General features: G+C 38.4%; 1 protein-coding gene across 1 annotated transcript; it reads left to right on the top strand.

Annotated features, from left to right (window-relative positions):
- On the top strand, positions 1-23,694 carry apobb.1 (apolipoprotein Bb, tandem duplicate 1). The gene is made up of 28 exons (XM_056240137.1): positions 1-120; positions 758-787; positions 2,397-2,500; positions 2,595-2,740; positions 2,823-2,970; positions 3,067-3,219; positions 3,315-3,439; positions 3,527-3,612; positions 3,697-4,150; positions 4,236-4,350; positions 4,440-4,586; positions 4,718-4,929; positions 5,003-5,198; positions 5,310-5,486; positions 5,581-5,784; positions 13,032-13,199; positions 13,280-13,485; positions 13,572-13,751; positions 13,835-13,944; positions 14,025-14,232; positions 14,334-14,509; positions 14,809-14,969; positions 15,095-15,204; positions 15,317-15,684; positions 15,784-21,801; positions 21,927-22,032; positions 22,159-22,345; positions 22,473-23,694. The coding sequence occupies exons 1-28, from the start codon at positions 66-68 to the stop codon at positions 23,379-23,381; spliced, it is 11,259 nt and encodes a 3,752-aa protein (XP_056096112.1). The 5' UTR covers positions 1-65; the 3' UTR covers positions 23,382-23,694.
- The last annotated feature ends 851 nt before the right edge of the window (positions 23,695-24,545 follow it).

Here is a 24,545-nt window from a genome sequence, read left to right as displayed (position 1 = left end):
AGAAATACAGCAGATTCCATCTGAATTCACAACGGTCTTAAGGAAAGAGCTTAACTGAACCCATCATGGGGGACAATAAGCTCTGCCTTTTGCTGCTTCTGTGTGCAATAGCTGTGGCAAGTAAGTACTACTGAGGATTTGTGACTGGTGGCTATTTGTTTGATAATATACTTTTTTTATAATATATTTGCCAGGCTGTTGTTGTAAATAAGAATTCATTCTTAAACGCCTCTCCTGGTTAAATAAAGGTTAAATAAAATAAATATTTTATTATATAAAAGTATGTTTTATGTTTCAGTTCTAATCATACTCATTTGTTTTTATACAACGGAAAATGATATAAAATATGTTTGTATGTCAGTATTAAACAAAAAATCATAGATGATAACTATAAAACAAAAAAGTGTTTCTGTTGCTGTCTTGAATTTATTCGTTTTTTGGTGTTTTTGAATATATTTATCTATTGTTGTTAAAAGGATAATTCACCCAAAAATGAACATTTTGTCATCATTTACTTACCCTCAAGTGAAGACAAAAGAGGATATTTTGACGAATATGGGTAACCTGTTTGGTTACTGACATTCTTCAAAATATCTTTTGTGTGTGTTTGGAACAACTTGAGGGTGAGAGTGATTTTTGTGTCTACTATCCCTTTAATGAATAAAATTGAACAATATTATATGGTAATGGTAATTTTTTGTTTGTATAATACTCAATACTGGTAATATAATATAATACTGGTTGTTTTTCACTTTAGATGCTCAAGACGAGGAATTTCCATGCCTTTGTAAGTGCTAAACTATTAAAATTTTTAAATGGTCTATAAGAAATTATATACAGTATATATTATCTAGTGCTCTTTATCAGGAAAAAAAAAACAAATAAGAAAACCATCATCTTTAGGTTTTGAGTTACTGTAACAGTAGAATCTGTTCATTTTCTTTATAATTTATCACTTCATTTAAAGGTCCCCTGACATATAAAATTTCACTCTCTGAGGTTTTTAACATTAATATGAGTTCCCCCAGCCTGTATATGGTCCTCCAGTGGCTAGAAATTTCAATCGGTGTAAACCAAGCTTTTGGCTATCTTTCTCTGCCATTGAGAAAACGAAAGCTCAGGCGGGCTGATCTTGAATCTCCTCCGTATGATGTCATACGGAGGAAAGGTAACCTCCCTTTTCTCTGCTTTGCCCGCCCAGAGAATTTGGCTCGCCCGCCCATGAGAAAATGAGCTAGGAAGTACGAACGCGCGAGCGCGATTTGAGTTTTTCCTCGAGAGATATCATGGCTTGCAAACGAGCGAAGCATGGCAGTTGATCAGTGTTCGGATGTACAAATGAACACAAAAGTATTTTTTAGTTCCTTCATCCGAGCCTCTGAAGAAACAATGGTTTCATTTTATTTTCTCTGGAAATGCGCCGACACTGTTTTGTATGGTCCAAACATTTCACCGACGACTGTTTCCTCAACTTGGGCCAATACAGAGCTGGCCTCGATGAACGTCTGAAAATAAATCGATCGAGCTAATGCTACCAAGCAAGCAACAATTTCTGATCTGTAGCCTAATTGTTCAAGTTCAGACAGGTAATATTTCTCTCAAAATCGTTCGATACTGTTTATGCATCAGTCAAGCCAGTGACTAAAATATCAACTTCACATAGTTTCTTTTAGTAGGATGAAAATAATCTTATTTAAATTGTGAACAAATTATCCAGAAAGCGATCAAAGATCAATCTTTCTACACAGCGCGAGTTTATCTGAACAACTCGTTATGAAATCAATGACGCACGTTACACTGCACAACGAAGCTCTTACTGTATGTACATCATCGTTTTTGCATTGGTGAAAGCATTAGAGAAAGAGCAGAAACTGCATTGCAATGACAATCTTCATTCTCGCGATCAACAGACTGTCATCTGCTTGCTCAATGCTCATCACGGCAACATTTTATGTGATGGGAAATGGGAATAGATCTAAATACATTAAAAACTTCTCACGATTCGTTAATCTTGATAGCTGTAATAGTAAAAATGTATAATAGCTGTAGTAAAAGTATTCGAGAGAGTTTCACATGTAATATGTAGCTATTTCATATGCAAGCATGTCAGCCAATCACAGCAGTGGCCGGTTACACTGAAGACTCACAGCAGACACGCCCCTTCAAACAGAGCGTTCAAACCAGAGGCTAAAATCAGGCTAGGAAAAATGCCTTTTATTTCTAAATTATGACTATTTTTGATCTAAAAAACATACTAACATTATAAGGGCAACCCAGGAAACATAATAAAATAATAAAATAACCCCATGTCAGGGGACCTTTAAGAAAAGCAATCTAATGTTGTGAGTCATGTAGTTCTGTCCTTGATGTTTAAGATGTGACTTGTGCTCCCCTAGTGGCCAAAAGGTACAAGAGCTTTCACAAGTATGAATACACCTACGAAACAGAGTCTCTAAATTCCCTGAATGGAGCAATCAATGGTCCCAAGGCCAGTTGCAAGGTATAAATGTCGACGCTGTCAATATTTATATAATTTTTTCTTATTTTTATTTTGTATAAAACTTAAAATTTCATACATATTCTCTTTTAAACAGGTTGAGATTGAGGTCCCTCGCACATGTAGCTACATCGTGCGCACCACAGAGTGCAAATTGAGTGAGGCGATCGATGTTGATGCTAAAGGAAGTCCTATCTTTGGGCCATCTGCTGGTGCAGATGCTTTCAAGGCTGCCATGGAGAAGTATGTTTATCAAGGCACTCTACACCGAGCAGATAAGAAGAAACTGATCGTGTTAAATAAACACTGACCTCTCAATTCTCAGGAACCCACTGAAGTTCACCGTTGAGGGAGACGATGACATCAAGTTGTTTCCAGAGGATGATGAACCAGTCAACATTTTAAACATCAAAAGGGGTCTAATCTCTGCCCTTGCAGTGCCTGTGCTGGAGGAGGACAGAAACAGGAGAATGGTCAGTCATTAACTCTGAAAGATCAAAAAAAAGTTTACATTTGTTAAAAGATTGATATACATTTACTAATCCATTACAACTTTTCCCCAAAACCAGCCCACCATCTACGGTGTGTGCAAGACGGGCTACTCCGTGAACGCAAGAGAGGACATTGCCACTGATGTCACCCTCAACAGAGAATTGTCTAAATGTGACAATTTCAGGCCTGTCAAGGACCACACTAGTCCCCTGGCCCTTATCACAGGCATGGTAAGTCATCCAGTCTTTGAATAAGACAAAATTACTGTGTGCTGGGTATCTGATGGTTTCAATAATGTTAACTTGCTTTCTTTTTCATCACACAGCACTACCCACTTGCTCAGCTCATCAGGAGCAGCCAGACCTGCAACTACAAGTTTGATAATGCACAGAAGCATATGACATCTGCTTCCTGCACTGAAAACCACATGCTTGTGCCTTTTTCTTACAAGTGAGTTCATTAACAACTACATGTGTTTTCAATTTTTGACTGATCTTTTGTTTTATTGCTCTGCTAATTCATTATGATTATCAACAGAGGACAGTATGGAGTTACTAATGTAGGAAAGCAAGTCTTGACTCTGGTGGGAGTGTCTGTGCACAACGACAGAATCTTTGAACATGGTAAGCAGTCATTCAGACACTTAAATTAGCATGCCTTTAGAGTGAGCAGAAGTAATCCTGTTCTCTTGGTTTACCCATCTATAGATGTAGCCAACATGAAGACCCTGCACCTCGACGGCAGCATTGGCACAGTCCATCCGATTCAGGATAAAGAGGCCATGCTGTCTGTTCTAAGGGAACTGGCTGGCCTTTCTGAGACCAACAAAGGACATAACAGAGCCCACCTGGCTCACAAGCTTATCGCTACAGTGCGCAAAATGAATGCTGAAAGCCTGAGCGCTGGTCTACCTGAGGCCCTGGAGATTTCTCGCCCCTTGGTGTACCAGGCGTTGTTCCAGTGTGGCACACCAGAATGCACCAGCGCCATCTTGCGGGTTCTCAGGACCTTTGACAGTTCCTCAGTAGAAATTGATGCTGCAGTGTATGCCATGGGAATGGTGCCCAACCCATCTGGAGACCTTGTCAAGGAAATCCTAGAGATGGCCAAGTTCAAGGCTAGTAAGCCCATTTACTATGGCCTCAGCAATGCTGTCAGGAGGTGAGAAAACAAGGACAACTCAACAATAATCATGTTGTTTGATCTATCTGTGAATTGAAACTTTCATTCATCTGTCTTATCCAAGGCTCTATAAAGTTGAAGGAAGTGTCACCCCAGAGATCCAGGCAGTCGCTGATTATGCCCTTGAACAGATTGGCGACTGCTCAGGGAACCAGGAACATGTGTACTTGTCCCTGAGGGTATGTTCAACCTATTCCATTAAGCATGCTTCACCAAATTAAAAACAGCTGATATGTGGATATAGAAATCTGTACTTGAAATCTTGTAGATCATTGGAAACATGGCTGTTGCCGTCGGAGCCGCAAGCCCTGCTCTGAAATCAGCGTTTATCCAATGCGTAAACCAACCTGCTGCATCCCCTGAGGTCCAGCAAGCTGCTATTCAAGCTTTTAGACTCACTTCTGTCCCTGACGAGGTAAACCTGATATATTAACTAATTGAAACAATTAAACATACTAAATATAATAATAAATGTAATAAGTAAATATAAAGTAATTCTAAAAAAATTATGTCTGGCTAACATTAAACTTGCTATATTTCTAACAGGGCAGAGAGGTGCTAATGAAGGTCATTTTTGATGCTGCTGCTCCGATACCGAAGCGTATTGCTGCCTATCTCATTGTGATGAAGGACCCTCAGCCCTCTGAACTGGCTCAGCTGGTTGCTGCTCTGCCTAAAAGTGAAAACTGTCAGGCTATGAGCTTTGTTAACTCTCATATCAGCAACATCCTGAGCTCCACAGCACCAGAGACTAAGGAGTTAGTAGAACTCTTTATGCATTTTAACATTTTGAGTACAAAAACTGTTTCTAATTTCTCTTTTGCTTCTCAGACTTAGAGAAAAGATTCTAAATGCCCTCCAAGGAAACGAGATCAGATCTGTCACAGATCCAACTAAATACTCTCGCAATTACAAGATTGGATCTCTAGAGGGAAATGTGATCTTCGAGTCTGAAGAACTTCTGCCCAATGAAGTCATCCTGGAGATGACCATGAATGCTTTCGGAAATGACATAGACATGTTTGAGGTACAGGATTATTCTGCATTCTTAAATTTCCCCCTCGTTTTACTCGATTATTTTAAATAATCTAAATTAATAAATGAAAATAACTAAATTATTTGTTGTTCTTACTTACAGATTGGATTGAATGGTAAGGGACTGGAACCCACTGTTGATGCCCTGATTGGTATTGATGGATTCTTCCGTGACACCATGCAGAAGACCATTAACTATGCAGCTGACAGCGTGTTCAGTGGCAATGACATTATGCAGCGCATGTTCCCAAGCCTATGGAATAACATAAAGACACAAAAGGTCTTTCAAATCGATGAATGAATTTCCACATTTTGCAACATTGATGTCATTCTCTTTGTTTTGGTGTATCACTCATGTACCCTTCTCACTCTAGGTCCCCGAGAACATCATCAAGGAAATAAGCAATAATGTGAACAAGCTTATCCAGAAACTGAAGGTTCAGGATAATCCAGAGGCTATGATCTACCTGAGGCTTCTTGGTGCTGAACTGGGTTATCTCAAAACCAAGGATATGGAAAACATGGCCAACTCTGCTACTTTTCTGACTGATAGACTCTTAAATATGTTCCCTACTGATGTAAGTGCACTGCTTTAAAACAAATATTAGTGCTTAGCAAATCTGCCATGCTCTAAAACACGCCATTTTGAATCAAAATATGTCATGTGTGAATCGTGTAGATCCAATGAGGTTATTTATTGGGGTAGGTAAACTTCAGAATAATAATTTGGAATGTGCTAATTAAACTGGAGTGAGAGCATAGACGTCTTTCGAGCTGTTGTGATCTTTGTGGCGCTCTAATGATGCGTGACAGTCATTCAGATCGCTGTGAACCGATCACCTGTTCCGCTTTACAGCACGAAAAAAAAAAAAAAACATGAATTAACTCAGGGCTCGACATTAACGCTTGTCCGGGACAAGTGGAATTTTAGAAGGGGCAAGAGAAAGATATTTTTACTTGCCCGACCGGACAAGTAGCTTAATTTTAGTGACAAAAGAATAACCAGGAAAGCATCGAAACGCAAGAATGATTGTGATTTTATAACATTCAATGTAAACAGCGGTTGATAATAATGGGTAGTGTAACGTTAGGCCTAACGTTATTTCTGCTAACAACGTCGCGTTGAGGCTCTTTGTTAGAGGTAGCCTAAGTTACATACATTCGTGGAGAAATCAAAACAAATGAGTGAAACAGCAAACAGAAAACTCAGAAAAGAAAAGTAAAAATTCAAATGGATGTTTCTTTATTTATAACATATGATTTAGTTTAACATGACACAACTAATGGAGCTGTTTTGCTGAATATTATTATCACGATTGAAAATGTTACGTTGAATTTATAGTTCAATAAACAAGTAGCGTAGTTCATATTTATTATTAAGCTACTTACATTTTAGACACAAACAATATTAACTGTTTTTGTTCTATTTCACCGACGAAAATAGTTCCGAAGGAAAGCAACCGCAGCGCGGTGTTTTACTGAATGATTCAGCGTTTTGAACGAATCTTTTGTATGAATGACTCAATGGGCGCTATATCTTGCACCCGGCGCAAATGACTTTGTACACTGACGCATACCCAGCTAGAATTTTTTTGTTCTAAAAATGTTCTGAGAACATTACCATGCATTGTTCTAATAATGTTTTCAGCGGGTAGTTTTCTTTTTGTTCCCAGAATGTTCTCCTAAAAGTTCTAATAACATTCTTTAAAAACATTCTAAAAATGTTTAATGCTAACATTGTTAGAACATTATTCCCTAATGTTCGTATAACATTTTCAGCGGGTAGTTTTCTTTTTGTTCCGAGAATGTTCTCTTAAAAGTTCTAATAACATTCTTTAAAAACATTCTAAAAATGTTTAATGCTAACATTGTTAGAACATTATTCCCTAATGTTCTTATAACATTTTCAGCGGGCATAGTTTCTTTTTGTTCCCAGAATGATCTCTTAAAATATGGCATAACATTCTCTAAGAACACTCTAAAAATGTTTTGTGATGACCTTCTATAAAGGTTTAATCATAACATTTTTAGAACATTACATCCCCTAACATTCTTATAAAGTTTTTAGCGGGAAGTTTTATTTTTGTTCCCAAAATGTTGTCTTAAACAAAAAAAATGCTTAGCTATAACATTGTTAAAACATACAATTTTATTAATCTCAAAATTAAAACATCAAAATCTAACAGGTTTATAAATGGCATCCACATAAATTATTAGAAGTTCTGCGTACAGTAAATGCCCAACATTACATGAAGAACTCAGTAAAGTCACTCATGCATCTTGACTGCTGTGTTTGCTCAGAGCGCTCATCATCAGTCTTTGCTTGTCTTGGTTCTTCAGAAGAGTAATCCAGTTATCTGTATTAAGATTAGGTGTTCTACTGTTCTTCTCTTCTAGTTGTCGCTGCTCGCCCAGTTAGCAGCATTGAGCTCTGTTCTCTGTGTGCATGGTAGTTTTTCCTCATAGCCTATACAAGAAGATCATGCAACAGTGTAAACAGAAAGAATACAAATTAGGGCTGCACGATATTGGTAAAAAATCACATTGCGATATTTTATTTTTCTGCGATATATATTGCGATATAAAAACAATTTCACCAGATTACTTAAATAGCTCTATTTGGAAAGAATGAATAATTCTAGAATGACTTGGGTGGTTTTGTCATGGAGTAAATCTGCATAGAAACTAATATTAATAGTATGTTAACTAATGTAGTTAACTAGACTTTAATAAATGGAACCTTATTGTAAAGTGTTTCTGATTTATGTCTCTTGAGTTCAGTGTTGGACAGATCAGTTGTTTTAACCATTCATTAAAGTGAATCGGTTCAAATGAGTCATTAGTTCGCGAATCGGACGTGTCATTAACGGACCACATCGCACAAGATTTGTCAACACAGAAAACATTTCATCACTGGATGAAATCCATCACTGAGTCAACTCAACTCAATTCATTAATATGCGCGAGGGAGGGAGAGCGAGAAAGACAGTTTGAAGACGGTGAGAGTGCGCGCGCGCGACCGGGGCTTTCACTCTCTCTGCTCGCTCTCTCAGTTAAACAAGCGCAGCAGTCAGTCTTTACATCAGTCACCGGTCAAACTTTGGCGGGACAAAAATACGCTTTAGAGGCTGACAGAAAACAGCGCGCAAGTTCCAGTCTTCTTGCGCTTTATGTTTAAACTGACAGGACTTGCAAATTGATAAACTCTCACACTATGATGGTTGAACTTTGCAATTAATCCACGAATCACAAGCGTTACGGGCCGGAGAGCTGCTGGCACGTTGCCTACTGATCATGAATCACCATCAACTACGATCCATACTTGACATCGTACATATCTGCGATGTGACTATCGTGGATGCGCACATCGCGATATCGATGTTAAAATGATACATCGTGCAGCCCTAATACAAATACATACATATTAAGATCACAAGCAATATTGACATTGACAACTTTCAAAATTAGCCAGCCTAATTAGTAATCAGAAATTATGTAAAGACTAATTTATTTAAAGTATAAATATGATACCTTATGAGTATCTTTTTTTTCTGTAATTTAAAACATATACTTAATCCATTATATACATGTTAATAACACAACTAAAGGCTAAATTATGTGAACAAACTTTGATGTTGGCTTGAGAAGCCTGAACCTCGAACCAAGACTGGAACTCAGGTCGCCCTGAGCACAGCTCCAGCATCACAGCGCTCGTTGCCCACTGGGCTATTGCTCTGACTTAAAGCTCATTTTCATCAGTTATATTGTCTATGGATCGTTACATTTCGTTACGTTACAATTCTGCTTGTTTTAAATCAGATACAGATAAAGTAGCACTGCATTTGAATGCATTGGTGATAGAACAATTTCTAGAGTGAATTAATCATACCTGTAAGTGCAGCGTCTCTTTGCTATTAGTAGTGAAGCTGTTATTTTAGTCAATAAAGTTTTAAATATGGATATTTTTCTTACACAAACGCATCGCTTCGCTTCAAAAGGCCTTTATAACCCCGCCAGAGCCGTGTGGATTACTTTTATCATGGATGGATGCATGAGCATGATAGACTTAAAACAGAAACGGCCATTCACTGCCATTATAATGCTCGGAAGAGCCAGGACATTTCTTTATATAACTCCGATTGTATTCTGAAAAAGAAGAATGTCATATACACCAAGGATGACTTGAGGGTGAGTAAATCATGGGCTAATTCTCATTTTTGGATGAGATCTTTTATGGTCTGTGTTAGGTGCTTTTAGCACTAAAGCTCTAGGAGTTAAGAGTTGAACATTTTTGTCTCAGAAATCAGAATAATAATATTTAGTTTAAATAGGTTAACAATATGTTGGCTTTCCTAAACCAACATAATTATTTCCTAACATTTGAACAAGATTACTATAATCTGTACTATAATATAGAGGTAATTCTATGAAGATTTACAACAAAAGTTACAAAACCACTTACCAGTTGCAAGGCTCTTCAGCTCCCATATCCATTCACCTCTGCAGGTTTATGTTTGCTTCAATATTTGCCAGATTGTGTCCTTTACATTGACCATCAGCACCAGAGTAATTACCTGAAATATTTTAAAACATGGTCGGTCAACATACAACGATATTACAAGCACATACAATATTTGCTAGAAAACACAAAAGACTGAAAACGTTTTAGACTGAATGCTCTTTCCAATTTTCCCATTTCCTCTTTATGAATTACTGAAATATTAACAACTTTTACTTTCAAATGACATATTAAGATTAACACTTTTAAGTAGCAAAAAAGTATTCGTACCTTTGTTGTAGCCTAAATGGAGAGTTTATTGTGTTTACTGTGTTTACTGTGTTAGCTATATTCATCTTCAAACAGGGAGTTTGGAGTCTGGATTAAAACAAATCTAACTGTTAGCTGTTATTCAAAAGTAACATACACTCAGATTTTATGCGACTGTCATACAATTCTAAGAAAGTAAGGTCTAACACTGAAAGACATTGATATCAAGGATAAGAGAAAGCTATGTAAACTGAAAAATACACACAAAAAAACTTACCGTTGTGATAGAGTTCTGTTCCGTTGACCAGGAGTTCTGTTGTTTGGGCCAATGTGTCAAATAGCCAATTTAGACAACGGACATTTTGCGCCGATTTCTTCAACAAAAACGTTACTTTCTTCGCGCTGTTTGTCGATTTCAAATGTTCTTACGTCAAGGGAAAATCACGTTGTGATTGGTGGTTTTAAACGTCAATCTACAGTGGTCACCAATCAGCTTCTCGTCTCTTGTAAACACATTTCGCGCAACAGTTCACACAGTTCAGAGTAATATCCTCAAAACACTTAACGAATGCTGTTTTGATAATGTTCCTCTTTTATGGAACATTATGCTAATATTTTATGGGTTAAGAGAATTCTACAATCTGTTACCTAAACAGCTTCCCTAAAATATCCTTAAAATGTTATGAGCTTTTATTAACACATCATATTATGAGATTTTATTAACACATCATATTATGAGATTTTGTCATCGCAGGCCAATAATGTCCTCAAAACATTTGATGAATGTTGCTTTGATAATGTTCCTCCTTTGTTTTTGTGCCAATGATTTATAAAAGATAACAACATCCCTAAAAAATCCTACAAATGTTTCATGCAAAATGTTCTACTTTTGTTAAAAAGTCATTTGAAAGGAATGTTTTATTAAAAATATTTTATCATCACAGGACTAAATAATATCCTCAACATTTTACGAACGTTGATTTGATAATGTTCCTCCTCTGTTATTATGGAACATTGTACCAATGTTTTATTGAGAACATTGTATGATCTGTTATCTCAACAACATTCCCAAAACATCCTCAAAATGTTACAGTTATAATGTTCTAGTTGTGTTAACATGTCACATTACAAGAACGTTTTATAAAAAACACTCCATCATCTCAGGCCTCAATAATATCCTCAAAACATTTTACGAACGTTGATTTGATAATGTTCCTCCTCTGTTATTATGGAACATTGTACCAATGTTTTATTGACAACATTGTATGATCTGTTATCTCAACAACATTCCCAAAACATCCTCAAAATGTTACAGTTAAAATGTTCTAGTTGTGTTAACATGTCACATTACAAGAACGTTTTATAAAAAACACTCCATCATCTCAGGCCTCAATAATATCCTCAAAACATTTTACGAACGTTGATTTGATAATGTTCCTCCTCTGTTATTATGGAACATTGTACCAATGTTTTATTGAGAACATTGTATAATCTGTTATCTCAACAACATTCCCAAAACATCCTCAAAATGTTACAGTTAAAACGTTATATCTTAGTTTACATTTAACGTTATAGGAACATTATTTGAAATGAGAAAACATCCTTAAAACATTCTTTGAACATTACATTCAAATGTTTTCTTTAAAACATTAACCAAACTTGTAGGGAATGTTAGCCAAAGTTCTGAGAACGTTCCCTGCTAGCTGGGTAGACACACGTCGGTTAACTAAGAAATACACTTGCGCTCCCCGGGGCGGTTCAGCGCAAAGAGGAGGCGTGTTCCGGCGCAAACTTTCCCTCATGCTATTTTGCTGTTCTATAAAACAATTGTGCCACTGACCAGAAAAAAACCTAGTCTAAAGTCAGTGGCGCATTGCGCGTATGCTATTTTAAGCGCGCATGCTTGGCCATAATGTAGCGGGTGCACAACGCGCATATACACTTTGATTCTCTTATCAACACAGATGCAGCAGTTTTTATTTTTGCAAATCATACATTATAACAAGGAAAAATATTTAGGCCTACACATGAGGGAAATCATTGGGGTGTCCATGAAGATGTAAAAAATTTAGTTTTTTTCCTCCCACGCCTGTTTAACCGACGCTGATTTGGGTGGGTTTCTCCAATCCCCATACAACGTCACTTCTCTGTCTTTCACGGTCCTGACAAGAACGTCGGTCTCCTCGGCTGTGAACCGCTCCTGGCGCACGCCTGGTAAATGCCGTTATAATAGCAATCCGCCATGCAACATGCGCACCAGCTCTTAAAGGGAATGTGAGATGACGCTCTGATTGGTTTATTTCACTTTACGCCCAAACCACACCTATGAATAATGAAGCTACTTCAGACCAACCCCTTTTAGATTTGCGCCAGGCGCAAGAGGCATTTATCCCGCCGGGAAAATAGCAACAGCGCCGGGATCCGCCCACAAAGTTACTTGCGCTTTGCGCTTTGACACTTGCGTTTCAGATCGTTAAAATAGGGCCCAATGACTCACTCATTAACACGGTCACTTGCCGCCAAATATTGGCGGTTTAGTTTCATGTTTAAGTATTGAATTTTTTTATGTGTATATTCAAACATTTATTTAAAACATCAATCTTATAAAATTATTTATTGCAGTTGTAATTTTGCAGTGCGAATTATTTAATTTGATGGGTAACAGCCCTATAGTGTCTTATTATTATAACTGAATTTATTGATTAAATGTAAGAATTTGACATGAAAGATGATGCATACATTTAATAAGGTAATAAAAGTTCTCTTTATAAAAATAAATAACACTCTGGGGTAAATATCACAAATATGAAGATTTAAGTAGCCTATGTAAAATCTGAAAATATTGGTTCAGAATAAATATATTTACACCTCCAAAAAATTCCCCCTCCCGTACATGGTACAGTACATACAATTTGCTATGTGCTGTACCTGATAGGACCCCCCACCACCCCCCACCCGGGAGACATGTCACCTTTTTCGCCACTGTTGAGTTTGCGGGTATATATATATATATATATATATATATATATATAAACAAATTAATGATTTGTTTTACAGTTCATAAGGACCCTTTTCTCAAGTGTAAACAACAACCTTTTCCTTCACTACGTCTTCATGGACAATGAGTTTTATCTACCTACTGGTACCGGAGTTCCATTAAGAATTGCCCTATCTGGTACTTTTACTCCAGGAATGAAGGGAGGACTGAAAATGGCCCGTGACATGGTATGGTTCTAACTTTTTTTATTTAAACTAGAGTTTTACAAGCTATACCTAATTAACCCATTTCTTGTCTATTCACACAGAGCGAGATGGCTTTCATGCCATCTGCTGGAGTTGAGTTTGTGACTGAAGTTGGGGCTCTCTTACCTGAATATGTCGAGTCTGGCCTGGAGATGCATACTAACATCTACCATGAGAGCGGTCTGAGTGTAAAGGTTGCTGTAACCAACAAGCAGTTCAAGCTGACCATTCCCACACCCCAAGCTCCAACAACACTCATCAGTGTGACGTAAGACGTTTCTGTTAACACAGAAAAGTGTCATATTGCTCTAAAGATACATTATAGAAATTCTGAATTCTATTTTCTCTGCACAGCAACTCTTTGTTCTCAGTGACTGGTACTGAAACCAAGACCATTCCACCCATGATGGAACATGTGAAAGCAAAGAAATGCACTCCTTTCTTCCCTGGTTTTAAGTACTGCAGTGCCCTGCAGTATTCTAATGCCTTTTCCAGTGATGCCACTCCCTATTTCCCCTTGACTGGTGACAGCAAGTAAGGGAAATACTTGTTTGTTTGTTTGTTTGTTTTCATGTGTCTTTTTGAATGCTAAAAGGTGAATACTGACCTGTATTTAGATTTGCCATTGAGATCCACCCAACTGGCGAGGTTTCTGCATACACAGCTACTGTCGACTATGTATATGAAAACAAGGTTGATACAGTGACTTTTGGTCTGAAGGCAGAAGGTAAAGCATTGTTTAACAAAATAGATACCATGTCTAGACATTTTCGTCAACTGAAATGTTGTTCTTTTTCCATATAATAGGAATATCTTTTGAGGGCTCAGCCAAACTGATGTTCGACAGACAGAAATACAGCGTCTCGGCTGATCTCCAAGTTCCTGACTACGACCTGGAAGCTGGAATTCGGGTTCATGCTGTTGACCGCGAAACTCAGAGCAGGGCCACACATTCCATCCAGATTGACTTCATTAACAAGAACATACCTGAGGCATCTCTTGTTGCCCTGGCTAAGTATGTACATGTCCATATTAAATATGTTCTAACAATATATTTTTGATAATTATACATTGTACAAATAAACTTCAGGGTTTAAAATTCTCTTCAATCTTTAGGACAGATTCAATGAAGGATGCCATGCTGCAGGTTCAGCTACTCGTTCCTCATTTTCAGACTGATGCTAAAGTAACTGCAAAACTTAAAAATTATGAGATCCTTACAGTAGAGCTTGAGAGTGATCTTAGGCTCCCTGAGATGACGACTTCTATTCAGAAAGTCATTCTGAAATACGGTAAATTTTCAAGCTTTCATTCTAAAACTGAAAGTATGACAAGATCTCCAGATACTCTATAATTTCAGATAAAAGCAAATTCTGAATTAGAAATGGCTCGCTTTCATTCATGAATTCAGAGAATTTGAATTGAATTCGTTAATTAATTGAATGAGTAACTTTTATGTGACTGCCTATACAACTATTTAGACTCTCTTAAACTTTAAGTCTGTCAGGCAAACATTAAAAACTTATACTTTAAATTCAGCAAATAACTGGAAGTCCTCTGCTATATTAACAAATTTTCATGTTCTTTTTAGATGCGGAGAAGATTGAGGCCGAGGTCAATTCTAATGTCAGCACTGAGATTCACAACATTATTCCAATTGATGCCATCAAAGCCACAGTCAATGATCTTCTTGACCAGCAGACTGGAACATCTGGTATGAAGATCCGGGATGTCTTGATCCAATCAGTTGAGGTATATTCAAATGAAATCCTTAGTTCCCCAAACCTATAAATTCATACAAATAAGGAAAAGCCCACCATAAAATATTGAATATATAGAAATTATATTAGAATATAACACTATCCATAATCATTTAGGCCTCAAATGCCTACCTGGAAAAATTTGCTGCTGACATCCCATATGTCCAGGACTTTAGGATTCCTGCCCTGCCAGAATTCACTTTCCCTAAGATGCTTTTCCTGAATGCGTGAGTGAATTAAACATATAACAAATCATTTTAAAATGCAGAAACAAGAATTAAGTATACACATACCAATGTTAAGTACATTAATAATTTTTTTCTGTTCTTTTTTTAACAGTGAGGGGGCTGCTAAATACAAGTTTGGCCAGAATTATTACACTATCTCTATTCCCATTCCTCTTGGTGGGAAATCTCTTGGAGATTTCAACTTCCCTGCTGCCCTGACCACACCAAACCTGGTATTACAAGAGTTCGGCCTGGAGGTTGCTCCTATTAGGATTCCAGAGATCTTTGTTCCTGAGAGTCTGACTGTGTCACTGCCTCTCATGGGAATTGCAGAGGTGTCCAGCAAGCTGAGCAGCAACTTCTACAACATGGAGGCAACAGCTTCAGCTGGCAGGGAACTTGATGAGAAACCAAGCTATTCTGCCAAGATTGAAGTCATTGGAACAAGCCCAATGGATCTCCTCTCCTTTAAAGTAGAAGGTACTTATGATCTTTATTTGCAGCTATATTTTTACTTACCATGTTCTGTGATCTGTAATGAAATACTGATTACTTGAATGTTATTCTGCTTATGTTTAGGATCAGCTTTAGCAGCAGGCACACCCAGAGAATCTTTGAGGGTTGAGATTAAATCATCTCTTGATCACAAGCTCATTGACGCCAGTGTTACTTATTTTGAGGAAATGACAATTGCTGAAAAGATCAAGATGAAATCAAGCAGCAAGATTGAGGCAAACAGTCCCTTGGGTCTGAAGATTTCTCTGGAACACACAGGCCAGGTTGGATTTGATGAGGATGAGATCTCTGGAGATGGAAACCTGATGGGCTCTGTCAAGGCTGGTCCTCTGAATGGTGAAGTTGCTATCAGGCAGTCACTTATCCTACTCCCATTCAAGCCAGAGGCGAAAATTGATTCCTTTCTGAAAGTAGACTCAGACCATTTCCAAGCAGAGAACACGATTGAAGCAGCGTTTGCCAATGGAGAGCTCTCTGTCATATCAAAAACAACTGCATTTGAGGGCGTACTGATGCATGACGCTGAAGTTACATATAAAGGGTCTCAGCTTGCGCTGAAGTCAGATACAAGGGCAAAGGCTCTCGGTCTGAACATCCGAAATGTAGCTGAGGCTAGTGCTAGTCTTGATTTGGTTAACATTAAGATTGACTCTAGTGCTGACACTGCTGGAAATATCCTCCGTTCCCAGTTTATAGCAGCACTAGATGGCAATGGGCTGGATGTAAAAGGTGATGCCTCCGCATATCTGGTTGAACACACAGCTTCCCATAATTGCAGCCTATCATTGACTAGGGATGGCCTGACCACGAGTGGCACAACCTTACTGAAATGCCCTCGCATGCCTTTGTCACTTGAGAACAACTTCAATGGAGCCCTCGACACTTCAAAGCTTTCCTTGTCGGTTGAGACGAAGGCTAAATTTGTTGAACTAACAATTGAAAATACAAATTCTCTGTCTGCTTCCCTGTCCTCATTAGCTTTCACCTCTAACGCTATTAGCAATGATGGAACATATAAGCATGATTTCTCCCTTCAGATTGAGCCATTTAGAACTTCTGTGAAAATCAATAATGAACTGAATGTTCTGGATATCATCCTGATTAATGATGCTCAGTTTAAGGCACTTCCATACACAGCTGAACTGATTGGCAGTTCGAAGCTTGCCTCTGGCACAGATGAGCTGAAGCACACGTATGAGATCAGATATGAAGATCTAGTTGCCACCGCCAAATGTGGTACTACTGGAAAACTCATGGGATCTCACATGAGACACAACACAGAAATCGAGGTTGCTGGACTTTCAGTCACATTCGGCAGCGATGCCCGTTTCAACTCTCAGTACCTACGCTTTGACGGTAACTTTCACGCCACTGCTGTTCCCTTCAGATTCAATGTTGATGCCATGGCCAATACAGACGGTGATTTGTATCTGTATGGAAAACAGAGCGCACAAGCTTACACTAAATTTCTTATGAAGGTAGAACCACTTGCTTTCGCACACTCGCACGAATGCAGAGTCTCAACAACTCACAATCTGGACAATGGTCTATCAATTGAAACCAACCTTGATAATAAGATTGACACTGTCCTGACCCCATCTGAGCAGAAGGCAACAGTGAGAGTAAAATCTAAGGTTAACAACCATATCTTCAGCCAAGAAGTGAGTGCTTACAATACCCCTGAAAGACTTGGATTAGAATTGTCTGGATCAATGATGACAAACCTCTTCAACAGAGTTGACTCCGACAACCAAGACCACTTTTTCTCAGCCTTCCTAAAATATGATAAAAACACTAACAGTCGTGTCTTCAGCCTTCCATTAATTGAGCATTTTCCTGTGGACTTGCAACACATGAAAATTACAATTTTGAGGGCGGCTGAAGCCATGCAGTATTATATCAACAGAGAAGATATTATTGCAGAGATTGAGTACTTGGCCAAGTACATTAGTGATTTTGTGAAGGAGCTAAATCTGGAGAGGAGAATTGTTAAGATCAGCGAGGACCTGATTGCTCTCTACGACAAGTATGGAGTTACTCTGGATGACCTGGAGGCCTCTCTGATTAATCTAAACCCTGTTGTGATGAAGCTACTCACTGAACTGGACACTCGTGTAGAGGAGATAGGAAAATATGTGAGGGAAATGATTGCAAGTGGCACACTATCTGACACTGCAATACAGAGACTAACAGAAGTATTGAATGCATTCAATGAGAAATATGATGTAAAAACCATGGTTTTTGCTGTCATTGAGGCTATTGAAACTTTAATTGAGCAGATTGATGTATTGAGACTGAAGGGCAGTAGCATTGCCATCTTGCAAGATCTTGAGGAACAGTATGCTATTAAATCCAAACTGGAGGAGATTGTGGGTGAACTGAAACAGTTTGCTGACTTTGACTTTGACATTGAGGATGTGAAAAACTTTGTTACCTCTGCCAGCTTCCGAGACTATGCAAACAATTTGGTGGCTCAAATCCCTACAGAGGAAATCAGCAAGACTGTTGAAAAAGCAAAACAATTGCTTACTGTACTAGGAAGCAGGTTGAATACCATCTACAGCAACATGAGAGAATTTCTGGTGAAATCTGGGCTTGACAAGAAGATTGAAGAAATTCTGAAAAAGGTTGTTGAGCTAATCAAAAAGTTAAATATAGAACAAACTGTTGAGGGTCTTGCTAGCACTTTGAAATCTATTCTGATCCCTGTCATAGAGCTCCTGGATAAGGCCATCACCTACTTGAAAACAACAGAGGTAAAGGAAATCATTGAGCATTTGAACAACTGCCTAAACCATTGCATCGGCTATATTAGATCATTTGACTACAATGCGTTTGTGGATGAGGCCAACCAAAAAATCAAGGAATTAATAAAGGATCTTTACACCATGAGTTTGTCACTTGAGATTCGGCAAAAGCTTGAGGCAATCAGAGAATTTGTCAGTTATGCTCTGTCATCTCTTAGTGCTTGCCTTGAGGAGCTGAGAGCAGTCAAAGTTGCAGATGTGGTCAAAAAACTCAAGGACATTGTTGATAGCACAGTCTACATTGACATTAAGGCACTTACAGAAAGCCTCAGGAAGAGAATTATGGACATGGATATCAGAGAAGATATCCTTCAGGCCCTGAGGCAAGTGACTGGTATCTACACTTATGTAGTGGCCATTGCAACAGACGTATGCAGTGCTGTTATGGAAGAAATCCAAGATATCCTTGAAGATCAGGAAATTGTCAATGAGTTAAAGCAAATCTGTGAGGGAGTCAAAACAAAACTGAGAACAACTGAATTTGAGATCCCATCTTTCACTTTTCCACTCACTGACCTTGTTGTACCCCCCTTAACAATAAATTTAGAGAAGCTTCTGGAAATCAACCTCCCTTCTACATTAATTGACCTTCCAGAGTTTACTATTCTGCAATATTGGACTGTGCCACCAATCAGAATGGAGTATGATGATATCAGACAGGGACTATTAGACCTATTGAACTTCATTGCCAACTATGAAGTGCCATCTGCTGATGCCATCTTTGGCGACCTTAGAATGATCTACCTGCCAGACATCTCTGCCATCACACTGCCAGAGATACGTTTTCCAGAGATCTCCCTCCCTGAAATTCCTAAATACATTACTAAGCACAAATTCTCAGATCTAAAAATCCCAGAATTCACACTCCCTGCAGTCCCTAATGAGGTCATGATGCCCTGCTTTGGAAAGCTGCATGGTGAGGTTAGGATCACCATTCCAATTTTCAACATGAGAACTACCATGGAATTCTTAAACTCTACTGAAAGTGCAGAAACCCCTCAATTCACAGGGCTCATTGCCTCACATGGATCATCTGAATATGACATCCTTAAATATAGCTTGGATTCCACAGCTCGGGTTGCCATCCCTAAGATGAGTCGTGTGATTGTTGCTGAAACCCTGAAGATCACTCATAGTATCCTAGCTGTTGACCATCAAGCCTCAGTGTCACTCTATGGCTTCTCAGCCCAGGCTACGGCCAAGAGCACTGTGAAGGTAAGCGCTGGCCCCTTTAGTGCTGACATTCAAAACACGGCTTTCTTTGCACTGGAGGATGGAATGTCTGCAAATATTAAAACAATATATACTGATAAGGTACGCATTCCTGCGCTCTCATGGAACGGTGACCAAACGTACACTAATGAGTTCATACTTAAGCAGGATGGTTTAAAAATCCTTCTGACCATGGAAGAAGAAGCCAGGGGTCAAATATCTGTGACTGACACGTCTGATTATATGAACATAAAGAGTATCTCAACTATAAGTATTACTCCAACAACAGCCCGGTTAACCATATCTACAGATGGCAACAGTGGAATTTCAAAAATAAAACAGAGAATAAATGCTGAAGGTGTTGCCCTGAGCTACATCGACTTTAATGCCCGCATTGAAGGTGGTACTGCTAATGAGGGCACTTACTTGCTGGTTGCTTCTGGAAAGGCTAATCTCAGAGAAATGAAGGTAGAGATGAAGGCAGACTATGACACAAAGTTTGATGGATTGCTCAGTGGTGCCTTTTCCAGTGCATTCAACATCTTAGTGCATCCCTTTGAGGTGGTCCTTGATTTCCAGAACAAGGGTAATACTAAGCTCAGCTTCATAGAACAATCTGCCAAGTTTGATCTCCAGAATGATTATACTGTCATCATAAATAAGGACATGCAGAAGTTGAGCACTGTGGCACTTGCACGCTTCAACCAATACAGATACAGTCACAATTTTACAGTTGCCAACAACAGAGATGAGGCTGGCATTTACACAGCAGTAAATGGAGAGGCCAATTTGGAATTCTTAACTGTCCCATTCAGTATTCCACCTATCCAGTTTTCAACCATAACTATGATTATTGACACTCCAGAAATTAGCAACATCAACCTATATGAACATACTGGCCTTAAGCATCTGTTGACCAACTTTGACCAGGTCATTGATCTCGATGCAAAGATTGTCTATCAGAAGAGCAAAGCTGCACCCATTTTTGATCTCGGCCTCATTAATGTCTCTCCTCTGGGCGATTTAAAATCAGAGGTTTCTTTCAAGTCCTCTATATTCAGCCTTAATGCTAATGCTGGAATCTATGGGAAGGATAACCCGGTAATTCGATTTGGAGCCATTACTGCCTCTGAGTTTGAGGGACTAAAGGCAAAGCTTGTAGGTACCAGCAGCCTGAGCACTAAAAGTGGATTAAAATTAGCCACTTCTGTACTCCTGGAAAATCACCACATTGAAGGAACCCATGAAAGCACTGTAACTATGAACCCAGATAACTTTGAAGCTGCACTGTCTGTGACTACAGCTGCAAATGTTAACCTACCTATTCTTACAGCTAAAGCAAACCACCAACTTACTGCTGACAACAAGGCCCACCCAAAAGCGGATTCCACTTTTGCGATAGAGTACACCTTTGACATTCCCATTATTAAGTTTGTTGGTAGGGGAAATGCCGAAAACACCTTAAAAGGTGAAGGAACTTCTACGTTTATCTCCGCTGAGACTCTCATAAAGGGTACCATTGATGGAACATTCCTAGACCGTGGTATTGTGAAGGGATCTCTGAATTATGATGAATCCATCTATATGAATGGCAATAGTTTGCGATATGCTCTTAAGACTGTTGGCGATGGCAACATGAATTATGGAGATCTAAAGGTGGCATTTGATGTGGATGAAAACCTGTCTGTGGAGACAGCTATTGAACATGTTTATGCTATGCTGAAAATTTCTTCCAAGAACGAAGCAAATATCGGAGGTTTTACTACAAAGGGAGTTCATACTGGCCAGGCCACAGTTGATCTGGATCTTCGGAAGTCACTGGTGGCTGATGTGAAAATTGACTTATCTCAACCAAGCACCTTTGGTGACCTTAGCATCTCTGAGATGGTGGTAGTGGAACTCAGTGTACCCAAGCAGAAAATTGATTACACATCAAAAATAATCTCTCCAGTGTACACCACAGATGTTGTTGCTAAACTAGATGGTAGTGCCCCAGACTACAAAGCTGTTCTCAAGGCTAAAACCACGTCACCAGTTGTGTTTCTGGAATACGATCTTGATAGTAAGTGTCTGCGAATAAAAAAATAAAATAAATAAATGTGTATCATTCAATGATACTAATATTTTCTAAGAAGAAATTAAGAATGGGCGGTGTGATTAACAGATTTTTGCTTTCACACAAAACAGGCTCTATGAGTACTACAATGGAGAACGATGCCCTGGTTGTAGGAGCTACTGCTGTATTTACTCATGCTGACCTTACTATGGACATCAGTAATGTAATTCGCATGGGGTAATGAAAAAACTTCAGACTTTTTATTGAATTAAAGTAAATATTGTTTTACGCTTACAAGTATTCTTTAGTTTATAACAAATTATGTTTGTAAAACTGAATTATCAATTATTACTTCTGGCTTAGTGATCCTAGCCATACCCTGAATGTGGACATCACCAGCCCAACATTCACTGATGTAAACCTTCGCTATGCTGCTAGAAGAGATGGTATAAGTGCCTCGGTCTCCACACCGACAACTGGCCACCTTGGCTTCCAGCTTCAAGGAATGATTCCATCCCAGATGAATGCGAGGATCTACAGCCGTTATGCAGTAAGTGGCATTTCTTTTGTTACTATTTCAAACCGAGCTATTTATCATGTTAGAATCTTATGCTTTCTGTTTTTTTGGTTGTACTTACATGATTGTCTATATTGTGATCATTGTGTTTTTTTAGCAGTCTGCACCACAGGATGATGTTGACCTTCTGATCATCAGAGCTGCATCAAAGGGAGATGAAAAAGTACTTTTGGTCAGCTACAATTTACAGGCTGCACGTGATGTGTCCACAGGCTTGATGAACAGGCTACCAGATATCTCATCCAGCGTTGCAGGATTTGCTGAAAAATATGGCATCATTATTGCACGTGAAAGACTTTTTAAGATTCTCAGAGAAGTTGAAATAATCTATGCAGATGCCCTCTTGCCCAGCCCAGAGCTCAGTGAGCTATCTATCCTGTTCAGAAATGTAGTTGTTTCGTACCAAAAGAGCATCCAGGTCCTGATTGATGCTGTCATCGACTCCCTGAGAGAGACCAAATACAAACTGCCTGGAATGGATGAAGCTACACTACCTGAAATCTGCACGAAAATCAAATCTATAATTGCAGAAATGTTGGAGAAACTTGCTAACAACCTGGAGGTATATTTCTCTCCCATCATGGAGGACTTCAACACAGTTGAAATGGTGTTTCCCACTGGGAAGGTCATCACTGTAGCCGAGTTTCAAGAAAATGTGAGAAGTACGCTGAAAAGTCTCCTAGCTATGGTGGCAGATGTGATGAAGCAAGTGGAAAGCCTTGATGTCTTTCTTGAGAAACTAGGACAGATAATCCAAGAGGTTGTTGATAAAGCACAAGAATTTGTGGGCAGCATCAAGTCCAACATCTTAGAAGCTGTTGCTGCTCCCCTTAACACTTTCTACAAGAAGTTGCTGAAGTCTTTAGATGACCTTGAAGGGCTCGTTATATTCGGCATTATGTTCCCCTTAGGTCAATTACTTACCCACATTTCTACTAAATTTGAGGAAGTGCTTAATGCAAATAATGGAATACAGCAAATTGAGCTTCCTTTCCCTTTTTTCCAGTAAAATTGTTATTCTGAACACACAGTGAATGAAATAAACACTACCATCTTTTGAAATGAACATTCTTAAATGGACATTCAAGCCATTGGACACTTAACTGAAGTGCAGTACCAACATGTTTAAAAAGCAATCACTGATGCCATACATGCCTCATCATTATGCTGTTGTATTATTCTATTTGTATAAATGATGCTTCAAATATCAACCAAGGTATAAAGTACAAAAATGTCAATTGTGACATATAGTTTCGTCCTGTTCTGTATCTTACATTAATGGCATGATGGATGAGGCTAAATAAATAATTTTTATTATGCAATACCATATAAATCTTTTCATTTTGTTTTTCCAGTGATGATAGTCTGATGACCTGGGCTGCATTTCTCAAAAGCATTGTGAGCTAAGGTGATTGTAGAGACCATTGGTGCCAATGGTTCTATGATCTACTTCGACTTACAATGCTTTTGAGAAATGCAGCCCTGGACAGTGTAGCAAATTGCCGGTATATATACAGTATGAGCAAAAACACATGTTTCTTCCTCAACAGCAAAGATACAGTGTATGTTATTATTAACTGTGAAGAGCACACTGTTAAAATGTGTCTTATACTTATAAGTATGGAGCAGTTTTAATAACATATTTATAAACAGCAGATGTGATAACATAGAGAAAAATCTGCATTAAAAAATACTACCTCTCAGTATATGAGCAAGAAGTCACTTCAATATTCCAGAATACTTATTTTGCTAAGAACATGTGCATAAAGAAGTACCTGAAGAAAGATTTGTGGATGCAATGTAAAAGCAAGTTTACTTTCACATAGCTATATTCTGTCTAAGCTTGTTTTGATAAAATGTCAAAGCCGGGATATCATATTTTGGACATCCCCATTTATTTCAAAATTTAGTTTAGTTTTTCTTTTGTACTATCCTACATTAGCTTCAAATGAATGTCATCATTGCATTATTCGAGGTTAGCTATTTCTTGTTTATTTGTAAAAGACCCATTTCCAGCATAGCTTTACTCTGCCTCCTTGTGGTGAAGACACTGAATTGTTGGCACAGTGAACAAATTCCCAAATTCAGAGATGAAATCCATTATGCCATTATAGTGCTGACTGTATAGATACCATCACTATTAGTAGTCTTTCTTTCTGTTTTTGTTTCTTTA

Source organism: Rhinichthys klamathensis, unplaced genomic scaffold (assembly GCF_029890125.1).
Source record: "Rhinichthys klamathensis goyatoka isolate OS25496 unplaced genomic scaffold, OSU_Roscu_1.1 h1tg000579l_1, whole genome shotgun sequence".
Taxonomy (NCBI): domain Eukaryota; kingdom Metazoa; phylum Chordata; class Actinopteri; order Cypriniformes; family Leuciscidae; genus Rhinichthys; species Rhinichthys klamathensis.
Note: the sequence above shows the minus strand (reverse complement) of the source record. Positions and strands in the feature narration are given on the sequence as shown.

Bases quoted from the DNA above. Each gene is read 5' to 3' on its own strand.
- apobb.1 (XM_056240137.1), top strand. From the start codon at position 66: ATGGGGGACAATAAGCTCTGCCTTTTGCTGCTTCTGTGTGCAATAGCT. The intron at 13,752-13,834 runs GTAAGGGAAATA...ACCTGTATTTAG, and splicing joins CCCTTGACTGGTGACAGCAA to ATTTGCCATTGAGATCCACC. The intron at 22,346-22,472 runs GTAAGTGGCATT...TTTTTTTAGCAG, and splicing joins GGATCTACAGCCGTTATGCA to TCTGCACCACAGGATGATGT.